At 37.7% G+C, this 22,544-nt stretch overlaps 2 protein-coding genes across 4 annotated transcripts; both read left to right on the plus strand.

Annotated features, from left to right (window-relative positions):
- The first annotated feature begins 1,138 nt into the window (after positions 1-1,138).
- On the plus strand, positions 1,139-14,407 carry TMEM185A (transmembrane protein 185A). Of its 3 annotated transcripts, XR_009959577.1 has the most exons (8): positions 1,139-1,287; positions 3,980-4,156; positions 5,595-5,802; positions 8,565-8,648; positions 9,578-9,754; positions 10,133-10,256; positions 11,940-12,270; positions 13,443-14,407. XR_009959577.1 is itself a non-coding variant. In XM_062584651.1 (7 exons), the coding sequence occupies exons 1-7, from the start codon at positions 1,250-1,252 to the stop codon at positions 12,182-12,184; spliced, it is 1,053 nt and encodes a 350-aa protein (XP_062440635.1). In that variant the 5' UTR covers positions 1,139-1,249; the 3' UTR covers positions 12,185-13,167. The 3 variants fall into 3 exon arrangements, 2 of the variants coding, with proteins under 2 accessions (XP_062440635.1, XP_062440636.1); XM_062584651.1 differs by lacking the exon at positions 13,443-14,407 and having other exon boundaries at positions 11,940-13,167; XM_062584652.1 differs by lacking the exons at positions 8,565-8,648; positions 13,443-14,407 and having other exon boundaries at positions 11,940-13,167.
- A 112-nt stretch (positions 14,408-14,519) lies between these two features.
- On the plus strand, positions 14,520-16,751 carry LOC134145287 (heat shock transcription factor, Y-linked-like). Its single transcript, XM_062584650.1, has 2 exons — positions 14,520-15,267; positions 15,915-16,751. Exons 1-2 carry the CDS (start codon positions 14,701-14,703, stop codon positions 16,683-16,685), a joined length of 1,338 nt encoding a protein of 445 aa, XP_062440634.1. The 5' UTR covers positions 14,520-14,700; the 3' UTR covers positions 16,686-16,751.
- Positions 16,752-22,544: the final 5,793 nt, after the last annotated feature.

The following is a 22,544-nucleotide window of genomic DNA, read 5'->3' on the forward strand; positions in this document are numbered from 1 at the left end:
GTCATATTTATTGTAATGTCAGACTAGCCTGTTTGATACAATGATGGCTTAATGCCACTATCACTCAACAGGAAGTTATCTAAAGACAGCCAGACACTCATGACATATCTGTCCAATTAATACATGATTTCATGCTATAAAGATGCTATGACAGCTGCCATGTCACAAGCTGCACCAGAAATTAAGTGGCAGAATCACAGACAAAACCTGCCTCCAGATCCCTTGGGCCTGGCTTCGCTAACCATCCAGGGAGTGGTCGATGAGGACATCTATCAACACCTGCAAGGCAAGGCAATGTAAGCCTACTCAGGTGTGAGCTAAAACACAAGTAAATAAATAACAAATACTGCAGTTTGAGCAAAATCAGAACAGATTGTCTAAGCCTGCATTTTTTAAATAACCTCAGTGCTTAGCTTATGAAACCCAATAGCAAATTTAAAAGGAAATTACATAACTCAAGATAAACATTCTTGGCACCCTGGGGGTGTCACCTCACAGCTCTCTGCAGCAAGCCCTGCGACAAGGGCCTGGGCTCACGCCTTACGACCCGCAGGCTTTCCGAGGCACAAACCGAACACAGGGGGAAGTCAACAAAGCATGGAGACACTGTTTTTCACCATAAAGCAGGGTACACTGTATGTTTTTCTTTTCCTTCCAGTAAAGGGGCAGAATTGCACCAGTCATCACAAGGACCTTGAACGTAAGCTAGAAAAGACCACGCTAACCCCCCAAAACACTGTACGCAGAGCTACCTGCCATTTTTCACAGGTGCTTTTTAAAGCTTTCAACCTGCGATTGAGCACAGCAACTGTCGTTGAAACCGAAGCACCAAGCGCGCGGTGCCACAGCCCCGCGCCCGCCTCAGCTCCCCGCAGAGGGCCGCGCTGTCTCGCCACCTCCCACCGCTCAGACGCCCGCAGCGGCCCCACCCCCGCGCGCCCCAGAGCGCGGGGCGGGGCGGGGCGGGGCGCCGGCTCTTACGCGCCCGCCGCGCGCACCCCGCCCACCCGCCGGGCCGCTTGCCGGTGCGCACGCGCCGGCGCGCGAGCATGCGCGCTGGCGGCACATGAGGCCGGGCGGCGGCGACTGGCGTTTCCCGGCAGAGGGCGGGGCTGGGTGGCGCGCGTGCGCGGTGTGGCGGCGCTGTCCGGTTCCGGCGGCGGCGAGGCCAGGCTCCGACCCCGGCGGCGGTGGCGGCGGCCGCGCCATGCGCGCCCTGTAGAGCGGCTGAGGGGGAGGTGGAGCCGCCATGAACCTGCGGGGCTTGTTCCAGGATTTCAACCCCAGGTGAGGCCGCGCCGCGGCTCGCAGGGCGCCCCGGGGGCCCGGGCAGCGGCAGGGCGCGGCCCTCGCCGCCCGGAGCGGGGCCTGGCGGCCCCGAGCGGGGCCTCGCCGGCAGAGACGGGCTTGAGGGGCGCGGGCGGCCCGTTTGTGGGCGCGGCCAACCTCTGCTCCCACGGCCGGTAGCCGCGGGCGTTACGGACGCGGCGGGTTCCAGGGTCGCGTGGCGCAGCGGTGAAAGGCTCCAGCCCCGACGGCTTCGTGTGGGGAGCGGCGAGGGGTCCGGGCGCTCCGGCTCTGCGCGGCTCCCCCTGAACGCGCGTACGCTTGGTGCTTGCCCTGTCGACGCTGTCGGTGTCGCCGTGAGCATGTGGGCAGGGTTTAGTTACCTGGTTTCCAGGACGGATTTCAGGCTATCGATTCCCCCTGGTTATCCTTATTTTGCCAGAAATCTCGTGTTTAGGAAAAAAACTACCACGTGAAAGGTGGCAGACCTATACTCGAAGAAAGAGGGTTTTTTTCTTATTGATATTGAAAAGTTGCAAGTATCTTTTATATGTGTTTTCCTAAATTATTCCAAATCCTTTTATTTTTTTAATTTTTCAACTTGATGATTTCAGATATAAAGCTTTAAACTAGAAAGTAAGATTGCTTTTTACTTTTTTACAGATGTTTAGCATACAGTGAAGGCTCATTCTTCTGCAGGCATGAAAGTGTTACACTTAACAATCCTAGTCTAGACACAGAGAATTACTGATGGTGATTCTTTATTCTGGGCTTATGACTCACTTTTATAAACAAGCATCCCCCCTCTTAAAAAAAAAAAAAAAAGAAAAAGAAAAAGAAAAATGCACAGTTACCACAATGTGAGCTTGTGCTCTCTTGCTAAGAGTTTACAAAGGTATACAATTTTAATAGAAGCTGAGAGAGTGAGTTGAATTTTACAGGTTCTATTGTTGTAAAAAGAGCACAGAATAAAGTCCTCGAAGTAAGTTGTGCAGGATGGTATGGAATGCTGGAAGTCCTGGAAAATCTTGCTCATGAAAGAGGCCTTCAGTGATCATAATCACACTCTGAAAAAGCTGTGTTCAGTCGTCTAGACAAACTGAAGATTAACAAGTGCCTCAGGAAATATGTTGTTGCCGAGAGGTTGAAATAAACAGCTGAAATATGTATGCAGTACCTGGTTCAATGAAATAAAAAAGTAAGACGAAAAGTTCCAGAAGCTTTTAAGGTTTTTTGTTGATAAGTGGTGTTTGCAATTTACTTGAATGCAGTCTAAATGATGAGTGAGCAAATTTTAATTCTCTACACACAACTGCAATACTCATGTTAAACGTTTCAATGTTTACTGGACCATTCAGTGCTCCCCAGTGGTGTTTTATTTGTGTGTTTATTGAGGGGCAATGGAAAGCTTACAAATTACAAAAATATTAAATTTTGAAAATGTGTGAATAGCCTAGCAACTTAAAGAATCTCTTTGCTGCTGTGAAGGGTGTTCTGCATTGACATGTCAAGCGTGCTAGGAAACACAATAAAACTGTATTTCGCTGTTAAAGGGCAGCTGAAACATTTGTGCTGAACAAAGTAGCTTGCTATCTAAACCAGGCAATGCTGAGCTGAATATTTTATCATTATTTGGTAAGAGAGAAAGTGGGTAGTTTGAATTATGCTGTGGGAGTAAGCATACTGTTCCTGACTGTTCTGCTTTACTGTGTAGCAAGTATTTGCTCTGATCCTTAGGTTATCCATGATTTAAAACACATACAATTACTTTACTGAGGTGATGTTGAAGTCCAAATATGTGTTTTATAAAGCACTCTGTGATACTGAGGTGAAGGGTGCTTTAGGTGTGAATGACTTTTTCCTTCTTGCAGTGTGAGGAAGTCATGTACTATATAGTTATTTTGTCTGACTTTGGGTGGTACAAACAATTGCTGTGCCATTGTTCTCAAGTATTCTAAAAATATTTATTCGTTCTTAGATTGATTAGTTTATAAAGTGTACCAACATAACTATCTCAAATTTATAAGCACCATCTTACGTATTTCAGTTAGAAAGTAATTTCACAGTATAATCAGTAACTTCGTTGAAAGTTTAAGCTTGTTTTGCTATAATGTTGTTGGTTTAAGTATGTTTAAAAGGCTAGTGACCTAGCTTATTCCATTGTATGGAATGACCATTATAGTATCTGCTATGTCAAGATATGCAAGTTATTTTTTTCATCTGTAGTCAATTTTAGATGTTCAGAATTAACTTTTAAAACTTTATCTATGCTATTTTTAAAGTAACTCTTTAATTTGTGCAAAAGAACGCTGAATACGGTGCCCGGGTGCTGCTGTCACATGGATTTCTGAGTCTCTAATAATACAGCTTCTGACTGGATTCTTGTGGGAGGGAACTATTTTTAGAAGCCCATTCATTAAGTTTGTCATGCAAGAATGCTTTTGATGCGTTTCCTTGAAGTAGTGATTCTGTAAGTGGGAGAGGTGACATATGCTAATTTATGATGGAATATTTAATTCTTCAGAACATATTTAATTGTTTGCAAAGAAACTTGAGACGTGCATTTTCTGTTAAGCAGTGTCCTGATTAAATTTTAGTTGTGGCTGGTTTTTTTTTTCTTCTCTGAAAAGCTTGTGTGAAATTGTATGCCTTGAACTCTAACTCCGTATTTTCTTTTTTTTTTTTTTTATAGCAAATTTCTTATTTATGCCTGTCTGCTGCTTTTTTCTGTGTTGCTCTCCTTACGTCTGGATGACAAAATTCAGTGGAGTTACTGGGCTGTATTTGCTCCAATATGGCTATGGAAGTTAATGGTGATTGTCGGTGCCTCAGTGGGAACAGGTGTATGGGCCCGAAACCCACAGTATCGGTAAGTTGAGGGTATTCGTTACCCAAAACACAAGCAACATAATGTTTTCCATACTGAATCAAACTCATAAATAGATTTTGAAAAATAAATATGCTAATATGTTGAGAACAAACCTTTTGGATGCTATTTAAAATTATTGTAACCTATAGCATATACAAACATAGCTTTATATAGCTATGGATTTTTCATACTGTTTTTAAGTGTATTGCAAGCTTTAGCAATATCATTTTTGGGGAACTTAAGACTTCTCAAGAAATGATTGCCTTTCTGTTACAAAGTTTAAAATACTTTAGTATAAGCTATGTAGAATTCTCATATGCATTAGAAATGTACTATATTTATCTAGATTATTTTCTAAATCAACATCCCCAAATGTACAGATCAGCCTGAAGATTTTTTTTCCTCCTTGATGTTTGTATAACCTCAGTGAACATACGGATGAGTATTTGGTGGTTCTTCCATATGCAGTGAACATAGAAAATATTTTCAGACTTCAGCTGTAGTTTTACAAGAAATATTCAAATAGCTTAAAATAGTAATATATGCAAGTATGTAATGTTTGCAAAGTAAAATGCTTATGGTAACAAATTCTGTAATTTTGTTTTCACTTTTGTCAAAGTTGTGTAACAGCCATCTCTTAATTACCAGCCTAGGGTACAATGGTTTTCAGACCTTTAAATATAACAGTGCTGACATTTGAGGGGGGGAATGTGAGTAATATGATAATGGGATGTGAATCTGAACATGCTATGAAAAAATCCCCACCATCTTTCATGTAATAAACTGCATGTGTTTTTCCAATGTGGTAAATAGTAAATAAAAAAGTTTGTGCTCAGATCTCATATACATTCTGTTGTGCAGTTCAGATCTATGCCCAAGAAACTGCCTTGCTCACCCCTCTAGTATTGATTCTGCTTGTGTAGGAAAAAGTATGGTTTCTATGTGTGCTGTCACTTTAAAGATAATTTACTGCTTAGTAATAGATGATATTCTGTTGGAATATGCTGATTTATGTGAATAAAGATGTTCTATGCAAAGATTTGATTCAATGAATGCTTGGATAGAAGCCAAGTAGGTAGATTTAGTCTTGGCTTATTTCCTGGCAGTCTTCATGGTATCTGAGAGCCTTGGTAGTAACACAGAAATCCTGTTTTAGCTGCCCAGCAATGGAATTTTCAGAAGATTTTCAACTCGCCAAAATCCTTTTGGCCTTTCTCTCTGGATAAAAATACTTCAAATGTGCATACAGCTTAATGGGCAGGAATTACTGTTATCAGCACTGTATCTTAATAGTGGCTGGTTAAGCCAAAAGTATATGCTTATTAAAAGACAATTTAATTTCTGAAACTTAGAACTCTTGTAAGCAATGTCTTAGGATGTGTGATAGTGTGCTTCCTTACTGACAAGTAAATTGAATGCTTCCTTAACCTCTCTTTAGAGCAGAAGGAGAAACATGTGTGGAGTTCAAAGCTATGTTAATTGCAGTAGGCATCCACCTGCTACTACTGATGTTTGAAGTTCTGGTGTGTGACAGGATCGAAAGAGGAACCCATTTTTGGCTTCTGGTCTTCATGCCATTATTCTTTGTATCTCCAGTGTCAGTTGCGGCTTGTGTGTGGGGATTTCGACATGACAGATCTTTGGAGGTAATGCCTCATTTGTTAGGTATAAAAATTGGGACAATGCAAGACTCAGCATCTGTTTGGTTAGAGCTCACCCCTCAGTAATATGTACTGTGGATGACTGTATCAGTAGAATTGGGATCAATGGGACTGGAAATCAATGGGATTTGGATCAGTGGGATTGGAAATATTTTTTTTCTAAACTTTTCTACTTTTACCATTTGCCAATTGCAGCATATTTTAAACTTGCCTTTTTATTTTTGAATGTATTTTTAAAAACTCACCACAAACTCTGCAATATGGACTAATATTGAACACTTAAACTGAAATTGCTAAGGAAAATTCCTCAGTTGGTTCACTTCTCCCTAGGGACAATACTTGCAGAATAGATAAGAGTTAAATTTTTTACCTTCCCAAGCTGTGTGCTTAATTTTTAGTCTGGGAATGCTGTTGGTAGGAGCAAAACAGTAACTTATTTCTATTTTCTACCTCATTTCCTTTCTAACTAGCAAGAAATACCCAGGAAGAGGAAAGAGTGGCAACCCTAGTAACATTTTGCAATAAGCTTAGCATTTTTTGGAATATTCTAGGAATTTTGCCCTATTTTCAGAAACCACCCCTATGTTGATTGAAAATCTGATACACAAATGAGGTATTCATTTCAAACGGATATATCCTAATGTTAACATATACTGAATTTACTGTCTATGAGGGAGAAGAGAAATTAAGTGACTTTCAGGATGGCAGTTGTAAACTGATGCCTTGAGCTGTTGATTTAGAAATACTTAATTTCATTTTGCAGAGTTCTGTTGAACCTTCTTAAATGTAAAATTCTGAAAATAAAATCTGTGTGAAAGTAGTTGTCTTCCATTAGATGCTTGATTACCAGTTGATTTGCAGGATGACTGCACAGCTGCAAAGTATTGATAGAAAAAAAATGTAATCTATTCACCTCTAAAAGGCAACAGCTATCTCCTAAAGAAAATAAAGTTATACAGTTGAACTGCCAACTCATCTTTTTCCACTCTTGTCATCTTCAGTCTGTGCTGCTCTACTTCCTACTTTGGGAAGACTTCACTTTTTTTCCTGTCATTTGCTAACAACATAAGGGCCTGTTTTTAATTCAGGATTTTGATTGTTGGCATGAGTAATGAAATAGTTATGAAAACAATGATAGCTGAACAACTACTCATTACATTTGAAAATACTTGTCTGCTTGTGCCTGTTCTGAAACTAATTAGGTGACCACTATATGGTGAGTCCTGTGGATATCATGGTGAGCTCAGAAGCAGCTTTCTTTGGTTGTATTTTTTTTTTAATCAATAAAGCAGTATTTATTTAAGGCATATTGAATTCATTAAGTTTTGAGCCTAATCACTCCAAATGCATATGCTCTTGCCATATGTACCTCAAATGTTAACTTGATTATTAAAAACTCTTTACAACAATCCATCCTCTGATTTTTCTCCCCTCTTTCCTGCAACTCCATCATTCTTGCACTTTTCTGGTTGGTTGATTTTCTGTTTTGAGTGTTTCCTGTGGTGTTCTGATCTTCTGAGAAAGCTAGTGGTACAAAAATATTTTAAATACAGCTTTTCCAGTCTTTTTTTAATGTTATTTGTACTTTGATCATGAAGACTTTGGTCCAGAGCCTTTTTTTTTTTACTTCCTGTGCTATAAATTTCAAAGGCAATTAACCAAGAGAATGTAATATGCAATCATGTATAAGTTGGTGTAAAGGAGCTTCTAGTTTCTGACTTCTGAGAAACAGATTTCAAAGATGCCTTATATGCCTACATGTTTGTTTAAAATAGGAAGTATTTAAAGGCTTCAGTTAGTCATTTCAGAGAATCATTTTGTTTGATCTTTGAAATTCCTATCCGCATAAGGTTGTCCCATAAACTTTTAGAAACAGAATCTAAGTCTTATGGTATTTCACTATTTGGCTTTCTCTGAGCTAATCACAAACTTATTTTTTTAGTATAATTCCAAGTTAATTGTAATAGTGATGATAGGACACATGAAAGGCTTTCATTGGTGTTTTTTATAAAAGCTATTACTTTTGCATATTGCCTAATAAACTAAATGTCTTCAGCATAATTTAAAGGTGTTCTCAATTATATTGTAAAGTGATTCAGTTTGGCTTTTGAATTTCACTAGCATGTTTGTGTTTTTTTCCTGAGTTAGGAACTCTGAAACTGTTCCACTCCTAGTTAAATCCATGTAAACTTTCATCAACTAACAGAAGTGTGTAATGTATTACTACAACTACTAAAAGTTATTTTTAAAGTAAAGACAAACATTGCTAATTTAAATTTAATGACTTTCTTAGTTGTTAATTTAAATATACCTATTTGTTATCTGAAGAAAATAGTTTTTAATTTGATTCTAGATCCTTTGTGTCTGATTTTTTTTTTAATTGATCTAGATCCTTTGTGTCTGATTTTTTTTTTTAATTGATCACTTTGGCTTTTTTATTTCTCTGCTATATGCTAGATTTCTTTCCCCAGTCTGCATTTCTCCAGTATCTTTATTCTAACCACTATGCACGGCAAGAAGGGAAATTTTCAGTGCTTACCTTAATTTAGGATAGCTGCTTATTCTCTAGAGAGTTTAAGTGCTCAGAATCACCCACTAAAGACAAGGAGGGACTTTCGTTGAGACATCTACCTCTCATCATTACAGTATTGGGATCAGAGCCTCCAGTCTTTTGACAGATTCTTTTACTATCTTGTAAATAGATTTATAATGCTAAGAGTGAATTCTAATATCTCTTCTCTTTCTAGCTGGAAATCTTGTGTTCAGTCAATATTCTACAGTTCATATTTATTGCACTCAGATTAGACGAGATCATCAGATGGCCATGGCTTGTACGTAAAAAGTGATTTTCTTCTTAACTTTGTTCCTAAATGCTGAATTTAATAGATATTGACTGTAGGAAACAATTACTCTGATCAGAGTCTTGATCCCATTTTTGCTCATTTAACAACCCTTCACTGAAGGTCTTGTGTTTCACTCAGGAGTCATGGAGATCAGAGGCTGCTCTTTGGGTAAGAGAGCATAGCATTTCATTCTTCAGGGGGAGAGAGGTGTGCTGTCAACTATAATTATTTTCTGATCAGTAGTTGAAAAAGAAATTCTAAAGGAATTTCCAAATAGAACAGTAAATCAGTCACAAAAAATGATTGAGTTAGCATGTTGGGCAAATAGTGCATAGTAAATAACTTATTGTATTAGCATGCATGTAAATCTACTTACCATCGGAGTAATTAGTGTCAAAATACGCTGAGATCTATTTTTCCAAGTGGCTTTACAATACGAAAGCCCTATTTCTGCATCTGGGTTTTTGTAAACATCTGTGAAGCTTGACAGTCTGGCATGGTTGTGACTGTCCTGTCTGTTTTCCTAAAAATTAGGAAAAGGATCTCACTTAAACTGCTTCAAGTAAGGTGTCTACTGCAGAAAATACTTGCTAAAGACAGTTTCAAATACTGTTTGAGCCCACTCAAAAATCAGACATTTTATTCATGTTGAACTATGTTTACAGAACACTGAACTGTTTCAGCTTGACAGGTTTACAGAGCTTATGAAGGAGGCCAGGGGAGAGTTATATGGCTTGTAACAGTGCACATGACTTGTGAAGCTTTTCTTTTTGTTAGAGATAATTAGTTACAGAGCAGTACACTTAAATTACTTTCTTCATTTAGACTAATAATATGTGAAATTGCTTAATAAAAAAAAATCTATTTGTTAAAATATTTCAGTGGGGAAAAAAGGAATTAACTTTTTTCTTTTTCAGGTTGTTTGTGTTCCTTTGTGGATCTTGATGTCCTTCCTGTGTCTAGTAGTGCTCTATTACATTGTATGGTCTGTTCTGTTCTTGCGCTCAATGGATGTGATTGCTGAACAAAGGAGGACACACATAACAATGGCTGTCAGCTGGATGACGATTGTAGTTCCACTTCTCACGTTTGAGGTAGGCAAATGTACAAGTTTCATGTATCTTGTTCTTTTTTTCGGTGAGTAGATGTTGCTCTGTCTCTTTTTGAAAGTTTGCTAAATTGAGGATGCTGCTTTTTGTTTTGGAATAAAATCTTAACTGCATACATGAAGGAAAACCAGGAATTGTTTGGTGTTTTGGAGTTATTCTTGAACAGCTTTTTGAGTATAATTATTGAAACATCATGTTTCTGCAAAGGCTGTTTTTCATAAATGTGTAAAATTAAAGATCTGAGCTCATAGAATCAGTAAGGTTGGAAGGGACTCCATCTATGATCAGATCATAGATGTTAAGCTTGGAGATGGGTATTATAACAAAACTGACACAGTATAATTCATTTTTTCTCCCTATTAGATTTTACTAGTACACAGGCTGGATGGGCATAATTCCTTCTCTTTTATACCTATATTTGTCCCTCTTTGGCTTTCATTGATAACTTTAATGGCAACAACATTTGGACAAAAAGGAGGAAATCACTGTAAGTATTTTATAGTTTTTTCCAGGTAAAATTGCATTACCCTCAGATTGAAATTTAAGACTTAAATGTATCTGTAAGATTTATTGTTCCCAAAAAAGGGTTGATGTTGGTATATTCTCTCATAGAAGAATTACTAGACAGATGCACCTGTTACTCTTCTGCTGAGATAATTTTAATGCTTTCAGTGTTCATAGTGTTTTTTAATTGATATAAGAACTTGTTTTCTACTTGGACTCAGGTATTCCCAATGAGTTTTTTCTTGTAGCTCAGCCTTTTATCCTTCTGTAGTTCCATGGGGTTCATACTCAAGGGGCATGACAGGATCTTTCTCCCCTGGGTTCTGAAAATAGTGTAGCAGCTACCATCTATAGCTAGGACTTGTCCCAGTAGCCTGAAATGGTATTTTTTTTCCTCTTTAGCCAAATGTGCTGCTTAGTTTTGACTTCATTTGCCTGGATAGTTAAGTATAGATTTACTAGGCCTGCATTCTTGCCTTTCACCCAAAGCATTGCCAGAAGGGGTGTATCTGCTTTGAAGCTTCTAACATTTTTGAAGCAGTGCAGATGAGTCACTCTTCCTGTCTACATTGCAGTTACTGTTGTTGACAAGGCAATAAAAAATAATTCTGACCTTTCAGAGTTGAAAGGAAACAGCTGTGGTTTTTGTTTTATAAATTCACTTTGGTTTTGCTCTAATTGTGAAGTATTAAGAACTTCTTTCTTGGATTATAGGTAAGCTTATCTTCACGCATTCTGTTTACAGTTGTACTGTTCTTGTATGGAAAACTAGTATTGGAGATTTTATTAAACTGAATGCTGTTGAGAATTTAAGAGTCCATTTAATCTTTACAGAAGATACGGAGATAAGGCTTTTCAAGAGTTAGTAAGAACTCAAAACTGTTTTTAAATAAAATTACTTGTCTGAAATGAGCTTCAGAAGACTTACATGAAAATCTGCATTTAAAGTGTTACATGAAATACACCAATTGATTGTAAAGTGTAATCTCTGCACAGAGATGTTGAATGGGATCTTCCCCGGGAAATACTTAATACGTTAGCTTTGTTTAGTGTGAAAGATTTGACTCAGTGGGTAGGCTACTCCTTGTAACACTGCACTTTGGTTAATAGAAGAGTGCCATCTACTGAATTACCAGTACCATTTACTTAAAACAGACACACTTGGTATACTGGCTTTTAGGTAGCGCAGCTAATACCAAAGATGATGTACTTCCATTATCATGTCATGTTTAGCTAATACCACAAGTATTTGTGGAATGCTGAGCATGTGGTACTAATCTGTGAAGCCTATGGCACTGTGTCCCTTCTATTGTATTCTCCACATATGAAATAAAAGCTGACATGAAACGTGTGTCCATGTGACCCTCATTGCTGGGGAGATGTAAGGCCTCTTGTGCACTTTCTGTGTATTGATGTGACCTGATGCTGCTTAACAAGTGAAATTGAAGGGATTCTTGCTGTTGTGGTATAGCTGCAATCTATTTCACATCATAATCTGAATTGTAATGCTGTTATACCACAGGTATAAGCAATGCACTGAAAAGCAATTCTAGCAGAAATTTTACAGCTGTTAATATGAAGAGTAAGCTACATAATCTCTTAAAATAAAGGACTGTTTAGTCTGACTAGTTAAAATTTAACTCCCTTCTGGTATTTTTTCTTTAAGGGTGGTTTGGAATTCGAAAAGACTTCTGTCAGTTTCTGCTTGAAATTTTTCCATTCTTACGAGAATATGGAAATATTTCGTATGATCTTCATCATGAAGATAACGAGGAAGCAGAAGAAACACCGGTTCCAGAACCACCAAAAATTGCACCAATGTTCCGAAAAAAGACTGGAGTAGTCATTACACAGAGTCCTGGAAAATATGTGATTCCACCTCCCAAGTTAAACATTGATATGCCAGACTAAGATGACAACAGCTTATTATGCTGGAACTGGGAATCAACAGACAAATGTATTTCATCTCATGCCTTGTCCTGATTACTTAAAAATAGGTATTTGTGAATCAGTGGCTTGTATTATAGAAATTGGAGATTTTTAATATAATTTGAGAGCTTTACATGTTTGTATAAAATCGTATGGAAGCAAATCAAAGTGGGAACACTAGTTCTAGTAAGGTTCACAGATGGAAACAAACTTCATACAAAAATGTATGAAATCATTAATTTTAAAAATGCTAATCCAGAGATGGAGACATCATTTGTACTGAACAGGGTATTGAAGACTTCTGGTTTTGTAAAAGAGTTGCCAGCAGATGAGACTCATTTTTCTTCACCTAAATTTTCTAAGCATTTTGACACTTCCCTGTAGAAATAAATGGCTGTTTAATTTGTGAACTTTCCCAATGGATTGGTTACACACTTGGCTGTATAGTATTTATATGAACATTTTAGCAGTGTAATATATTCTGTTTAAAAGTCTAGTCCTGTACAGTATAAATATTATGTAAAAGTATTTTTTTAAAAACATTGTATGAAATGCCTGTGCTATTACAGATGCCTTTCAAGTCTTAAATGTACACTTGATTTTCAAGTTTAAGTTCCGTGGGTATGTTTTAGTGTAGTATCTCTTCACTTCTTTCTATTTGGCTACAATCATTATCTTAACTGCACAGGCATTCCTATGTGTTGTGCTTCTCGGGCAAGACTTGAAAGCTTTTTTTTTTTTTTTTTTTTTTTTTTTTTTTTTTAAACAAAATACAAGGTAAGCTGTTATACTTTTTCTTCGTTGTTGTTGTTAGCTATGTAAATTATTGTGTAAATATTTCAACTTTTGCACTGTCTGGGGGGGCTAAGTGTTGCTTTTCTAGCTTCATGTTTTAATTTTCCTTAAGCGACACACACACCATTCTCCCAGTGTTTCAGCTGTTTAATAAACTGTTTCTTGTATGATGTGTGTAGTCTATGCTTATAACATTAGTTATAAGTCTTGCAGCTGTTAGCTGGTATAAATAAATCTGGTAATTAATACCAAGTTGTTAGATAAGTTCAGTGTAAATGATTAAACTGTTTAAAATATGAACAGATCCATGTTGATACAGCATTTTTGCATTTAAAGAAAGATGAGCTTTGACAGCCCTGACTCCAGATCCTTTTGAGAAATTAGTCTTTGAAATACATAATGCATTACCTTTATTTTCTTAAAGTTTCATGTCTTATCTATGCAGTACACTCAGGAACAGATTATCTGCTGAGGCTGTGGAGTGGCTACTGGAGGTCTAAAAATAGGTCAAACGGTGGTAAGGAAGAGCATCTACTTGCTGAGCCTGGCAGGAGGATGGACTGGTGAATCTCTTGAGTTGCTTTCCATTACTGTCTCTTGAATTTCAAACTAAACTCTTCCTTAAATTACATAGACTATTCTTTACTATCTTGTAACTATTAGTTGAGGTATTTGATACCCTCATCGCTTTGGGAAGAAAAGATACAAGCCATTCACTCCTAGAGAGTATATAACAGTGAGAAATAGAGCTGGCTCAATGTTGAGGTACTTCCTTCCTTCAGTTACTCTATTTGTAGCTAATTTCTGTCAACAGGTTGCTCTAAATCCCAGCTTGTGATAGGAAGTGAGTCATTGGTGCCTTGCAGCAGATGTAGGGAAAAGGATCCTCTTTAGGGAGGATGCTTCTCCATTGCATTACTATAGTGAAAAGGCATAGGCTGACTTCCCATACAGTCCCTAGAAAGGAGGTAAATGTCAAGTCCTTGTCTATTAGCTTTCACTCCTTTCTGCTTTTCCTATGGAAAGTTGTAATTTCTGATTTTGTTATACATTTCTTTACCACTTGAGGAAAAAGTGGAAAAGTAGACGACTGGATGAATCCTCCTCCTCTCCAAGCCTTTCCCTGCTTTTTAAGACTACCTTCCTCTTTTCTAGCGGATGCTCTTTGCCAATAACAGCAGATGCCTGATACTCCTACGTAACTACAGCTGCACTTTGCATTTATGTGAACTAACAGTTCAGGTAGCTTAAATACTCTGAATCATGTTTCTTTACAGTTAACATCTAAATGACATGAGTAGAGACTGCATGGACACCTCTGCATTTGTGAAAGGTACCTAACCCAAACATTTCAGAACTCTGTCACTTCCTAATGCTTTAAACTTCCATACTCTTCATTGTGGACCAGCTACTAGGTGCAACTGGATGCAGCATTGTCCTATCATTATATATTAAATTCAGACTAAGTTTTACTTACTGTTTGACTATTGAGTCAAAAACATCTGTAGCTTTATAAATGAAAAACAACTTTTATTCAGCAATTTTGCTACTGCTTCATTTTGCTAGGAAACCCCACTATTTTGTGATGTCATGGCAAGACAACGTGGGTATCATTATGATGTTGTAGAACTCGCTACTGAAGTTCGCAGTAAGCTAGCATCATTTTATTTTATCTTGCTGTCTAGCAGCAGGAAGTAGTGCAAATGGCTACATCTGAAAAATCTAGTCAAAGCAAGAAAAAAGAATCTGAAATGGATATCTCTTTAGCAGAAACATCCTGTGTTTCTGTTCGGGATAAACTAGTTGATTCTGTAATCTCAATTTCTTCTGTCACTCCAGTACATGATAAAACAGCAGCTTGTGATTCTGCCTTAAGATCTGTAACAGAAGAAAATGCGTTTCAGGCTTTGAATGATGGACCCTGGGCAAAAAGAGCACGTCTTAATCTCTCTGAGGATAGCTCCGCCAAAGCCAATGATTTTTCATTCCTCACCTTTCCGAAGAAACTCTGGAAAATTGTTGAAAGTGATCAGTTTAAGTCAATTTGGTGGGACGATGATGGGAACTATGTAGTGATTGATGAAGAGCTCTTCAGAAAGGAGGTGCTAGAAAGGAGAGGACCTCTGAGAATTTTTGAAACTGACTGCATGAAAAGTTTCATTCGCCAACTTAACCTTTATGGATTTAGCAAAATGCGACAAGATTTTCAAAGATCTGCCTCGCTTGCTGAATTTCTAGCAGAAGAAAATGCAGCTTCTGCTTTTAGCAAGGTATGGCAGTTTCTCTAAGCATGAAGTAACTTAGAATATCCCAGTGTGATATATTTTTATGTACAAAAAAGTCCTTACAATTTAGAAGATGAGGATGTAAAAAAAAAATATGATTTTAATTCATTTCTGAGGTATTTGCAAGAATTTGAGGTAATATTTTTGAGTAGTAAAAATGATGCTGAAAAAAATTCTGGTTATTTCCAATTACTTTAACTATATGGGGGAAAAAAGTTTTCTTATCATGCTCATAGGTTTTTTTTTTTTTTGTTCTTATTGCCTATGTTGTACCAGATTTAAAATGGCTGTCCTGATGATTTGCTAAATCCTAAGAAGATACACATCAGCATCATACCTTAGTATTCATTCTCTACTTCTTCCTGAAAATTAGTGGTGTTTAGGTTTCTAAATCAAATTTTAAACTTTGGAAAATCCTATGCTCCAAAACAGCTAAAACCCAAGGATAATTATTGCTTAACAGAACTGTATATTAAAATTTTATTCAGCCTAAATGTTAGCTTTAAAATGACCCTGATATCTGTTTTTAATATCAGTGTTTGTCTTTTGTGATTAAAATTCTTAGTTATCATAGCTTTGTGTTTTTGAATCTTGAAATGGTAGCAATTAATTCTCTCCTTTGCCTTCTTTAGTTACAGTTCTATTATAACCCAAATTTTAAGAGAGGTTATCCCCACCTGCTAATAAGGTGTAAGCGAAGAGTTGGCATAAAAAGTAAACCATCAGCTGCATTCTCACTGAATCAAGATTTTAATGAAAACCGCCTGAGAAGTGAGGGAAGAAGCCATGATGTTCAATCTGCATTAGGACCTACTTCTGCAGAGGAGAAGGATTTGTTCACAGCAGCTCCAAAGGAGACCACACCGATATCTGCACCAAGGAAGTCCACAATTACCAAGGGACTTGCTAAAGCAACTACTCGAATCAAAAGTGGTTACATATCCTCCTGCACAGCCTCACTGAACCTGTCAGACCCTGCTGCAGTAGAGGACAGGGATGAGTTAAATCAGCTGGCCCCATTCCATTTAGCGCAGCAGAGCAGCCATGCTCGAGCCGGCATACAAGATACTGATGCCGCTACATCTTCTACTTCACTATACCATGTTATACCTCCTGTACCAAACAGTCCTTTTAGACCTGTTATGGGACTTCCTGCCTTTCCATCCATGTATCCAGATTTATCAGCTATGCAAGCTCACTGGGCTAGTCTGCTTCCCTTTTGTAACCCATGGTTTTCAATGCCTATGATTGCAGCAGCCTCTGCTATTTCTATGTCAAGATCATCTCACCACCGAAATCCAACATACCATCATTGCCCTAATTGCAACTGTACTTCAAATAGTGCACCTGCAGGCAAAGGGGTTGGACCCAAAACTCCTGAATACACAGGATATCATAGATAAATAGCTATTAAAAAAAAAAAGATTGCATATGCCAAGGGAATGAATTCTAACAAATATGCAATTAAACTACCTGAATAATAAATAAATATTTCCCAATTGTCTTGTCTTATTTATACAATGGAATTTTAGGTTAAATAGTTTTCAACTGCTGAAGAAGTTACTTTCAAAAAGTAACTGATCTACAAGTAATTTAATTTTTCACAACAATCAAGCTTAGATTCTTAGCAGTAGAGAGTAAGAGCAGGGTAAGAGACAGAGTTCTTCCAGAGGGTGTGCCAGGGTATAAAGAGCTTAGAAGTACCGGAACTCTTTTTGCGATGCAGTGGTGTCACAGAGCCAAGGCTCTACTCTGTGTGTGGGGGGGAGAATCCATTATTCTGTTGTTGAAGGAATAATCTCTGATAAAAGCATTTACTAAGACTTAGTTGAGAGACCAAGGTTTAACTGAAGCATTTATACCAGATGCTACTCATGATCCCTTTCCTTTTCACAGTACAGTGGATTTTTTTGGGTGTGATAGCAGACTTGTAACACGTGCCATGGAGGATCACTTCACAGTGATTTATATTAACTATGATAAGAAATAAGATTACAAATTCTTAAGTTCAGGGTAAACATGCAGTGCTACACAGTACAATCTGATCATTGAAAGATGTCCTAAATCAAGTCCTAAGATAAAAGAACTACAAGATCAACAGACCAAAGCGAAAAGAGATTGGTGTCATTCATTTTTGTTGATCAGAAGGTATACGCTTGTTAAAAAAAAGAAATGGAAAGGGATTTAGAAATTACCATATTGTATCAAATAACTTGAAAAAGATGCTACTGTTCTAGGATCTCTGAAATAAAATTTCAAGTATTGAAACCATTTCCTCTATTTTCATTGTAGCTACATGTGTAACATAACTACAGGTCCAGCCTCTTGCTTAATGAAATTAACAGTAAAGCTACTGACTTCTGTAATGGGAACAGGTTCCAACTGATTTGAGAGAGTGATCAAATTACATGAGTACACTTTTTTTTTTAAGTGTTCTTAAAAGATATGCTTTTAAAACTAAGAGCTGGAACAGAATCTCTTCTAGAAATAAACAGCACTACATTATTATTATTTCATATTCAAGAATTCAAAATCATTGTGGGAGTTCCATACTCTGGCATCTCTAATCAATCTGGCTTAATAATGATTATTCTGAAATATTAGATTTGAAATTATTACTTCCCCAATTTTTTTTTTTGGGGGGGGGGGGCTATCTTGACTTTAGGACAAAGTGGCTTCACCTTTTTATGTAGGTGTTTCCCAGAAACACCTAATTAGGTTCAGCTGAGGACCACTTATTCAATCCTTTCTCAGACAAAAAATGACTGGCCTCTAAGGGACTGTTGTCTGCGTCAGGTGTGCAGCACTGATCCCTTGCTGTGCAATGAAGAGCAATGCTTATCATTAATAGTAAAATATAAAACAGTCTCTAAACAAAGCCTAAAGTGTTTTGAAGATCAGATAAAACTAGGATTAAATTTTGTGTCATAAACAGTGTATCCAGCTGTATGTTTTGTGTTTAGCTACACAGACGACTACTGCAGGCAACTTCAATATTTATATTTTATATGAAAAAAAAGACAAACTACTATGCAAACAAGAAGTGTGAAATGCATCACAACTTTATAGGTAATTTAAAGGTCAGAGGGTCAGCGCAGAATTGTTAAGTCTGCAGTTGAGCAGATCCAGTCACAGGACCGTTTGTGCTGGGTCTAGAGAGCACTAACAGCCTGATGGCCCTGACCAACCTCACCTGGGGCCTCCACCCACCCCTGACCACGCCTAGGAGCCTATTTAAGCTCAGCTTGGGAGTGGGGGGTGTACTACTCTCCTCGCTCTGGGCTCCAGGTCAGACACAGCTGTGCCCTGCCTGGCTGCAGGCCTGCTGGCCCAGCTCCCCCAGGCTGGGCACCTGGCTCGACCTTGGATCTGCCCATCACAACAGCTTGAGTCCTGATCAGTCAGCCTCATTGTGAGGAGCTTGCTGTGAACGCGGGCTCCAGGCTGAACCTGGCTGTGATCCCCAGGCTAGGGGATGGCATTCCCTTGCTCAGGTACTGTGGGACAGGCTGGTGAGACCCTGGCCCTGCTTGCTGGGTCACCAATGCTCAGCTCCTGGCTCCCCAGCCTTAGGTGGGCAGCCAGCTTTTGTGGCCTCCTTGTTAAATGTTATCTCTACTGAGAAATGATTTGCTTTGAATTATCTTACTCTTAAAATGCTTCCACCATTGTATTGAAATAGATCCAGTTGAATGCCACTGAAAACAAAGTTCTAATTCAATACAGAATAGGACCAGCCAAAACAAGATATGGCAAAAATCCAAGTATTTATACATGACAAATATAATCCAAGCTTCTTTGGGGAGAATTATTTCCACAAACAGGAGTAGCTCACTATGGTCAAGTCGAAGTCCTGCCTTTCCGCAGAAGGAGATAGCTGGCTTCTATTAAGTAGACAGTCGACAACTGAATGGACGCAAACTTATTCTATGTATCCTTCAAATGGTAATGACTTTCAAGCACTATTTGTGAACTTAATTCACAAACATAAATGAGTCCGAAGACTCGATATATCCTTAGCATTCAGTCTTCTAACCTAACAAGTATTTTTGTGTGTCTCAAGTATATTATTGTTACATATACTTATATAAAAATATGCTATATATATTTCTACTGATACATAAGAACATATTACTTTTTATACACAAAGTAATGTAAAATGCTTACATTTTAGGTACATAATTTAGTTTTCTTATTGTGATGCTATATTTTTGAAGAAGGTCCTGTTATGATGGTTTGCACGTTCACTATTGTGATGTTGTTGAATGCCTATAAAAAACTGTTACTTGGAGTTACAGATTTTTAAACTTTTAAACATTGCAGGAACACCAATAGATGATGTGACACTAAACAAAAAAACAGGTAAGAAAAAACTTCCACTAAGATTATTTGAAATGTAAATAACTAAAAATTTTGCCAACAAATGTGACTGAAGATCTAGAAAAATTGGCAACATACCACATTTAGTGATTTCTATATAAAGAATGTGTTCCTAACCATTAAAGTAACTTTTTTTCCTCTCCTACTTTACTCTGAAAAGGGGCTCTACTCTTAGATTAGAGGCAGTATCTTATCCAGTTGTGCCAAAATAAAGATATGTAATCAGTGATGTGTTGATATGGATGTAATTTGGTTGCTTCAGAGAAAATCTACTTTTTAAGTACTAACCATAGTAAAATCTATTTTACTGGACTTGAATTCCTTATGTTGACTTCAGCTGATCTTGTCCAGGAAGAAGCTGAAGACTTTGAACAGTTGTATAGGCTACTGGCTATCCCAGATACAGACATTTTTCCTACCTTTAGTTCCCTGTGTAAATCTTAATTATTTTGCACCCAATCCAAGAACACTAGCTCTAATAGTGGTATAGACAGATATGCTTTCTGTAAGCTATAAGGTTTCTGCTAGGAGATAGGTCTCAACTTCAAAGCCTCACCTAGATTTTCCTAACTTCCACAGCTCTCCATCTCCATTCAACTCTCTATCATTCTTTCAGTTAATTTCATAGATTTTACCAGGAAGATAGATTGTGGTCACTCCATTCCCTTCTTCACCAGGACTTATTTCTGGGTTGTCATCTTGCTTGAGTTAACTCTGCTACTAATTCTGCTGCCATTCTGCACTTTCCTATGCTAGTGCAATCAATGGATGCAAGTGTTTCTCCTGCAGTTCAGAGACAGAGCAATGAAGCTGCACTCTTCTTTCTTTTTTCCTTCCCCCCATCCCCTCCTCTTCCTTGAGAAGGCCAGAAATGTTTAGCTGAGATATCTGACCAAAGATTTGAGATGATGACTTGCATCTGCTTAAACTGTAAAAGATTATGTTTTTATTTTTGCATATAAAACCTAGAAAGATTATAATATACATACTGATAATGGTAACTATTTGCTTTCCAGGACTTGCAGAAACCTGACTGAATAGGTTCTTCAAGCTTTTTTTATGGTAACAGTAGAATTAATTTACATGCAAGATAAGAAAAAGATTGAATCAGTTGGTTTTTATGTAAATGGAAACACAGAGCTATGCTGAGTAGATGTTATGGCAAATTTTGGCCTGTAAAATAGAATGCTGAGAACACAACTTGAAAAGGCTGTTTTTCAAAAGCAGCACAGCTGCATAGTCACATAAAGCTATTTTAGAATTGATATACTCTACAATAATCTGTTTTCTTTTGTTACAGTTACTATCAAGTATCAGAAGCTATTATTTATCTGTTAATAGTAATGAAAAAAGGAAAAATAAGTTATACTGTGGCCTGAGAATCTGACAACAGTGGTATGAAAGCCATGGGTAAGCTCTTTGGATACTTCAGAATGTGCATTTGTGTAACAGAAGCAAATCACAGAATCAGTAAGGTTGGAAGGGACCTCTTGAGATCATCTAGTTCAACCCTTCAGTTTAAGCAGGGTCACCTAGAGAATGTTAGACAGGGTTGCATCCAGGCAGGCTTTGAATATCTCCAGAGAAGGACTCCCCTTGCTTAAGCCTGGGCTTGAATCAGGGACCTTCATATCTTCAGTCTAACACTCTCCCAGCTGAGCTACTTCAGCCTAAATGGCAAATTGATTCTCACATTCCCTACAAAACAACCAAAAAAAGCTATCAGCAAGTGAGAACTGAGAAATACTATCAAACTAAAAACTTACTCAGCTATCTTGACAGAAAAGGCTTACAAGAATAGAAAATAATGAACTTTGAAGCTCATGCAATTCTACTTCTGTGCCACTTCAGAAAAACAGGGTCAACAGCCACTTACAGTATGTCTCGTGACTTTCATGGGAAAGGGCTCACAGGAACAAAGCAAGGTTGACTACGAAGTCAAAAAAGACAAGATCTACCACTTTGATCCATACACATATGCTCACCTAAATCTGGCTAGAAGGTATGGCATTTGGTGCTTTGAATTATCATCATCTTTTCCTTCCTAATCATTTGGCAAGATCTGATCCTATAGCTGGGCATCCCATATATGAATCTACACATTCAGATTTAGCAGCAATGAATGCTTGCCAGCTTGCTGTACTAGAATTTTCTCACCTTTGTTTTCCTCTGCCCACATTGTCATTATTTATCTAATGGTGATAAAGCAAATTACCAGAAAACTCTCATTATTTTTACCCATAAGAGTTTTTCCTGCCTTAAAGTGGAACCACTGAATTCAAAGCAATAATTTTAATCAAAGAAAACAAAACTAAGGTATAGGAATAAGGTACAAGTATAAAATCCTTTTACTGCAGGCTTCCAATTTACTACAGGAAAAAAATAAATTCACAGGAAGACAATTTTCAATTGTTTCTTCTCATTCGTCTCCTACCCTGCCATCCCAACACCTGATTCTAACTCATATTTTCAAGAAGTACTTATGAAAAGCACATGCTTATCTCTATCTTACACAGATTTATTGGTGAAATGCATTATCTTGAAAAGCTACACAAATTACTACTTCATATACTTTTCATGTCAGCAAATAAACATCTGAGTATTCTCAACAGCAGCACAGTATGCTGGCTTTTTTGTGAACTGTAACATCATCTGCTTGAACCAAGTATTATGCCATCATTTTCAAAGGTTCCTTAGAGGAATATCTAGCCATATATTTGGTAGCTGATAAAATAGCTCTCCCTTTGTCAATATCTAGCCATCCTTTATCATTATTTTTTATTTCACATACAAAAGGACAGCTGAGAATCAAGAGTTAAGCAGCAACTTTGTCATTGATACTACTCTATTAGCTCTGTCTTATTTTTGTCAAGAACATCTCT

The sequence above is a fragment of the Rhea pennata genome, chromosome 11 (genome assembly GCF_028389875.1).
Source record: "Rhea pennata isolate bPtePen1 chromosome 11, bPtePen1.pri, whole genome shotgun sequence".
Classification (NCBI taxonomy): Eukaryota; Metazoa; Chordata; class Aves; order Rheiformes; family Rheidae; genus Rhea; species Rhea pennata.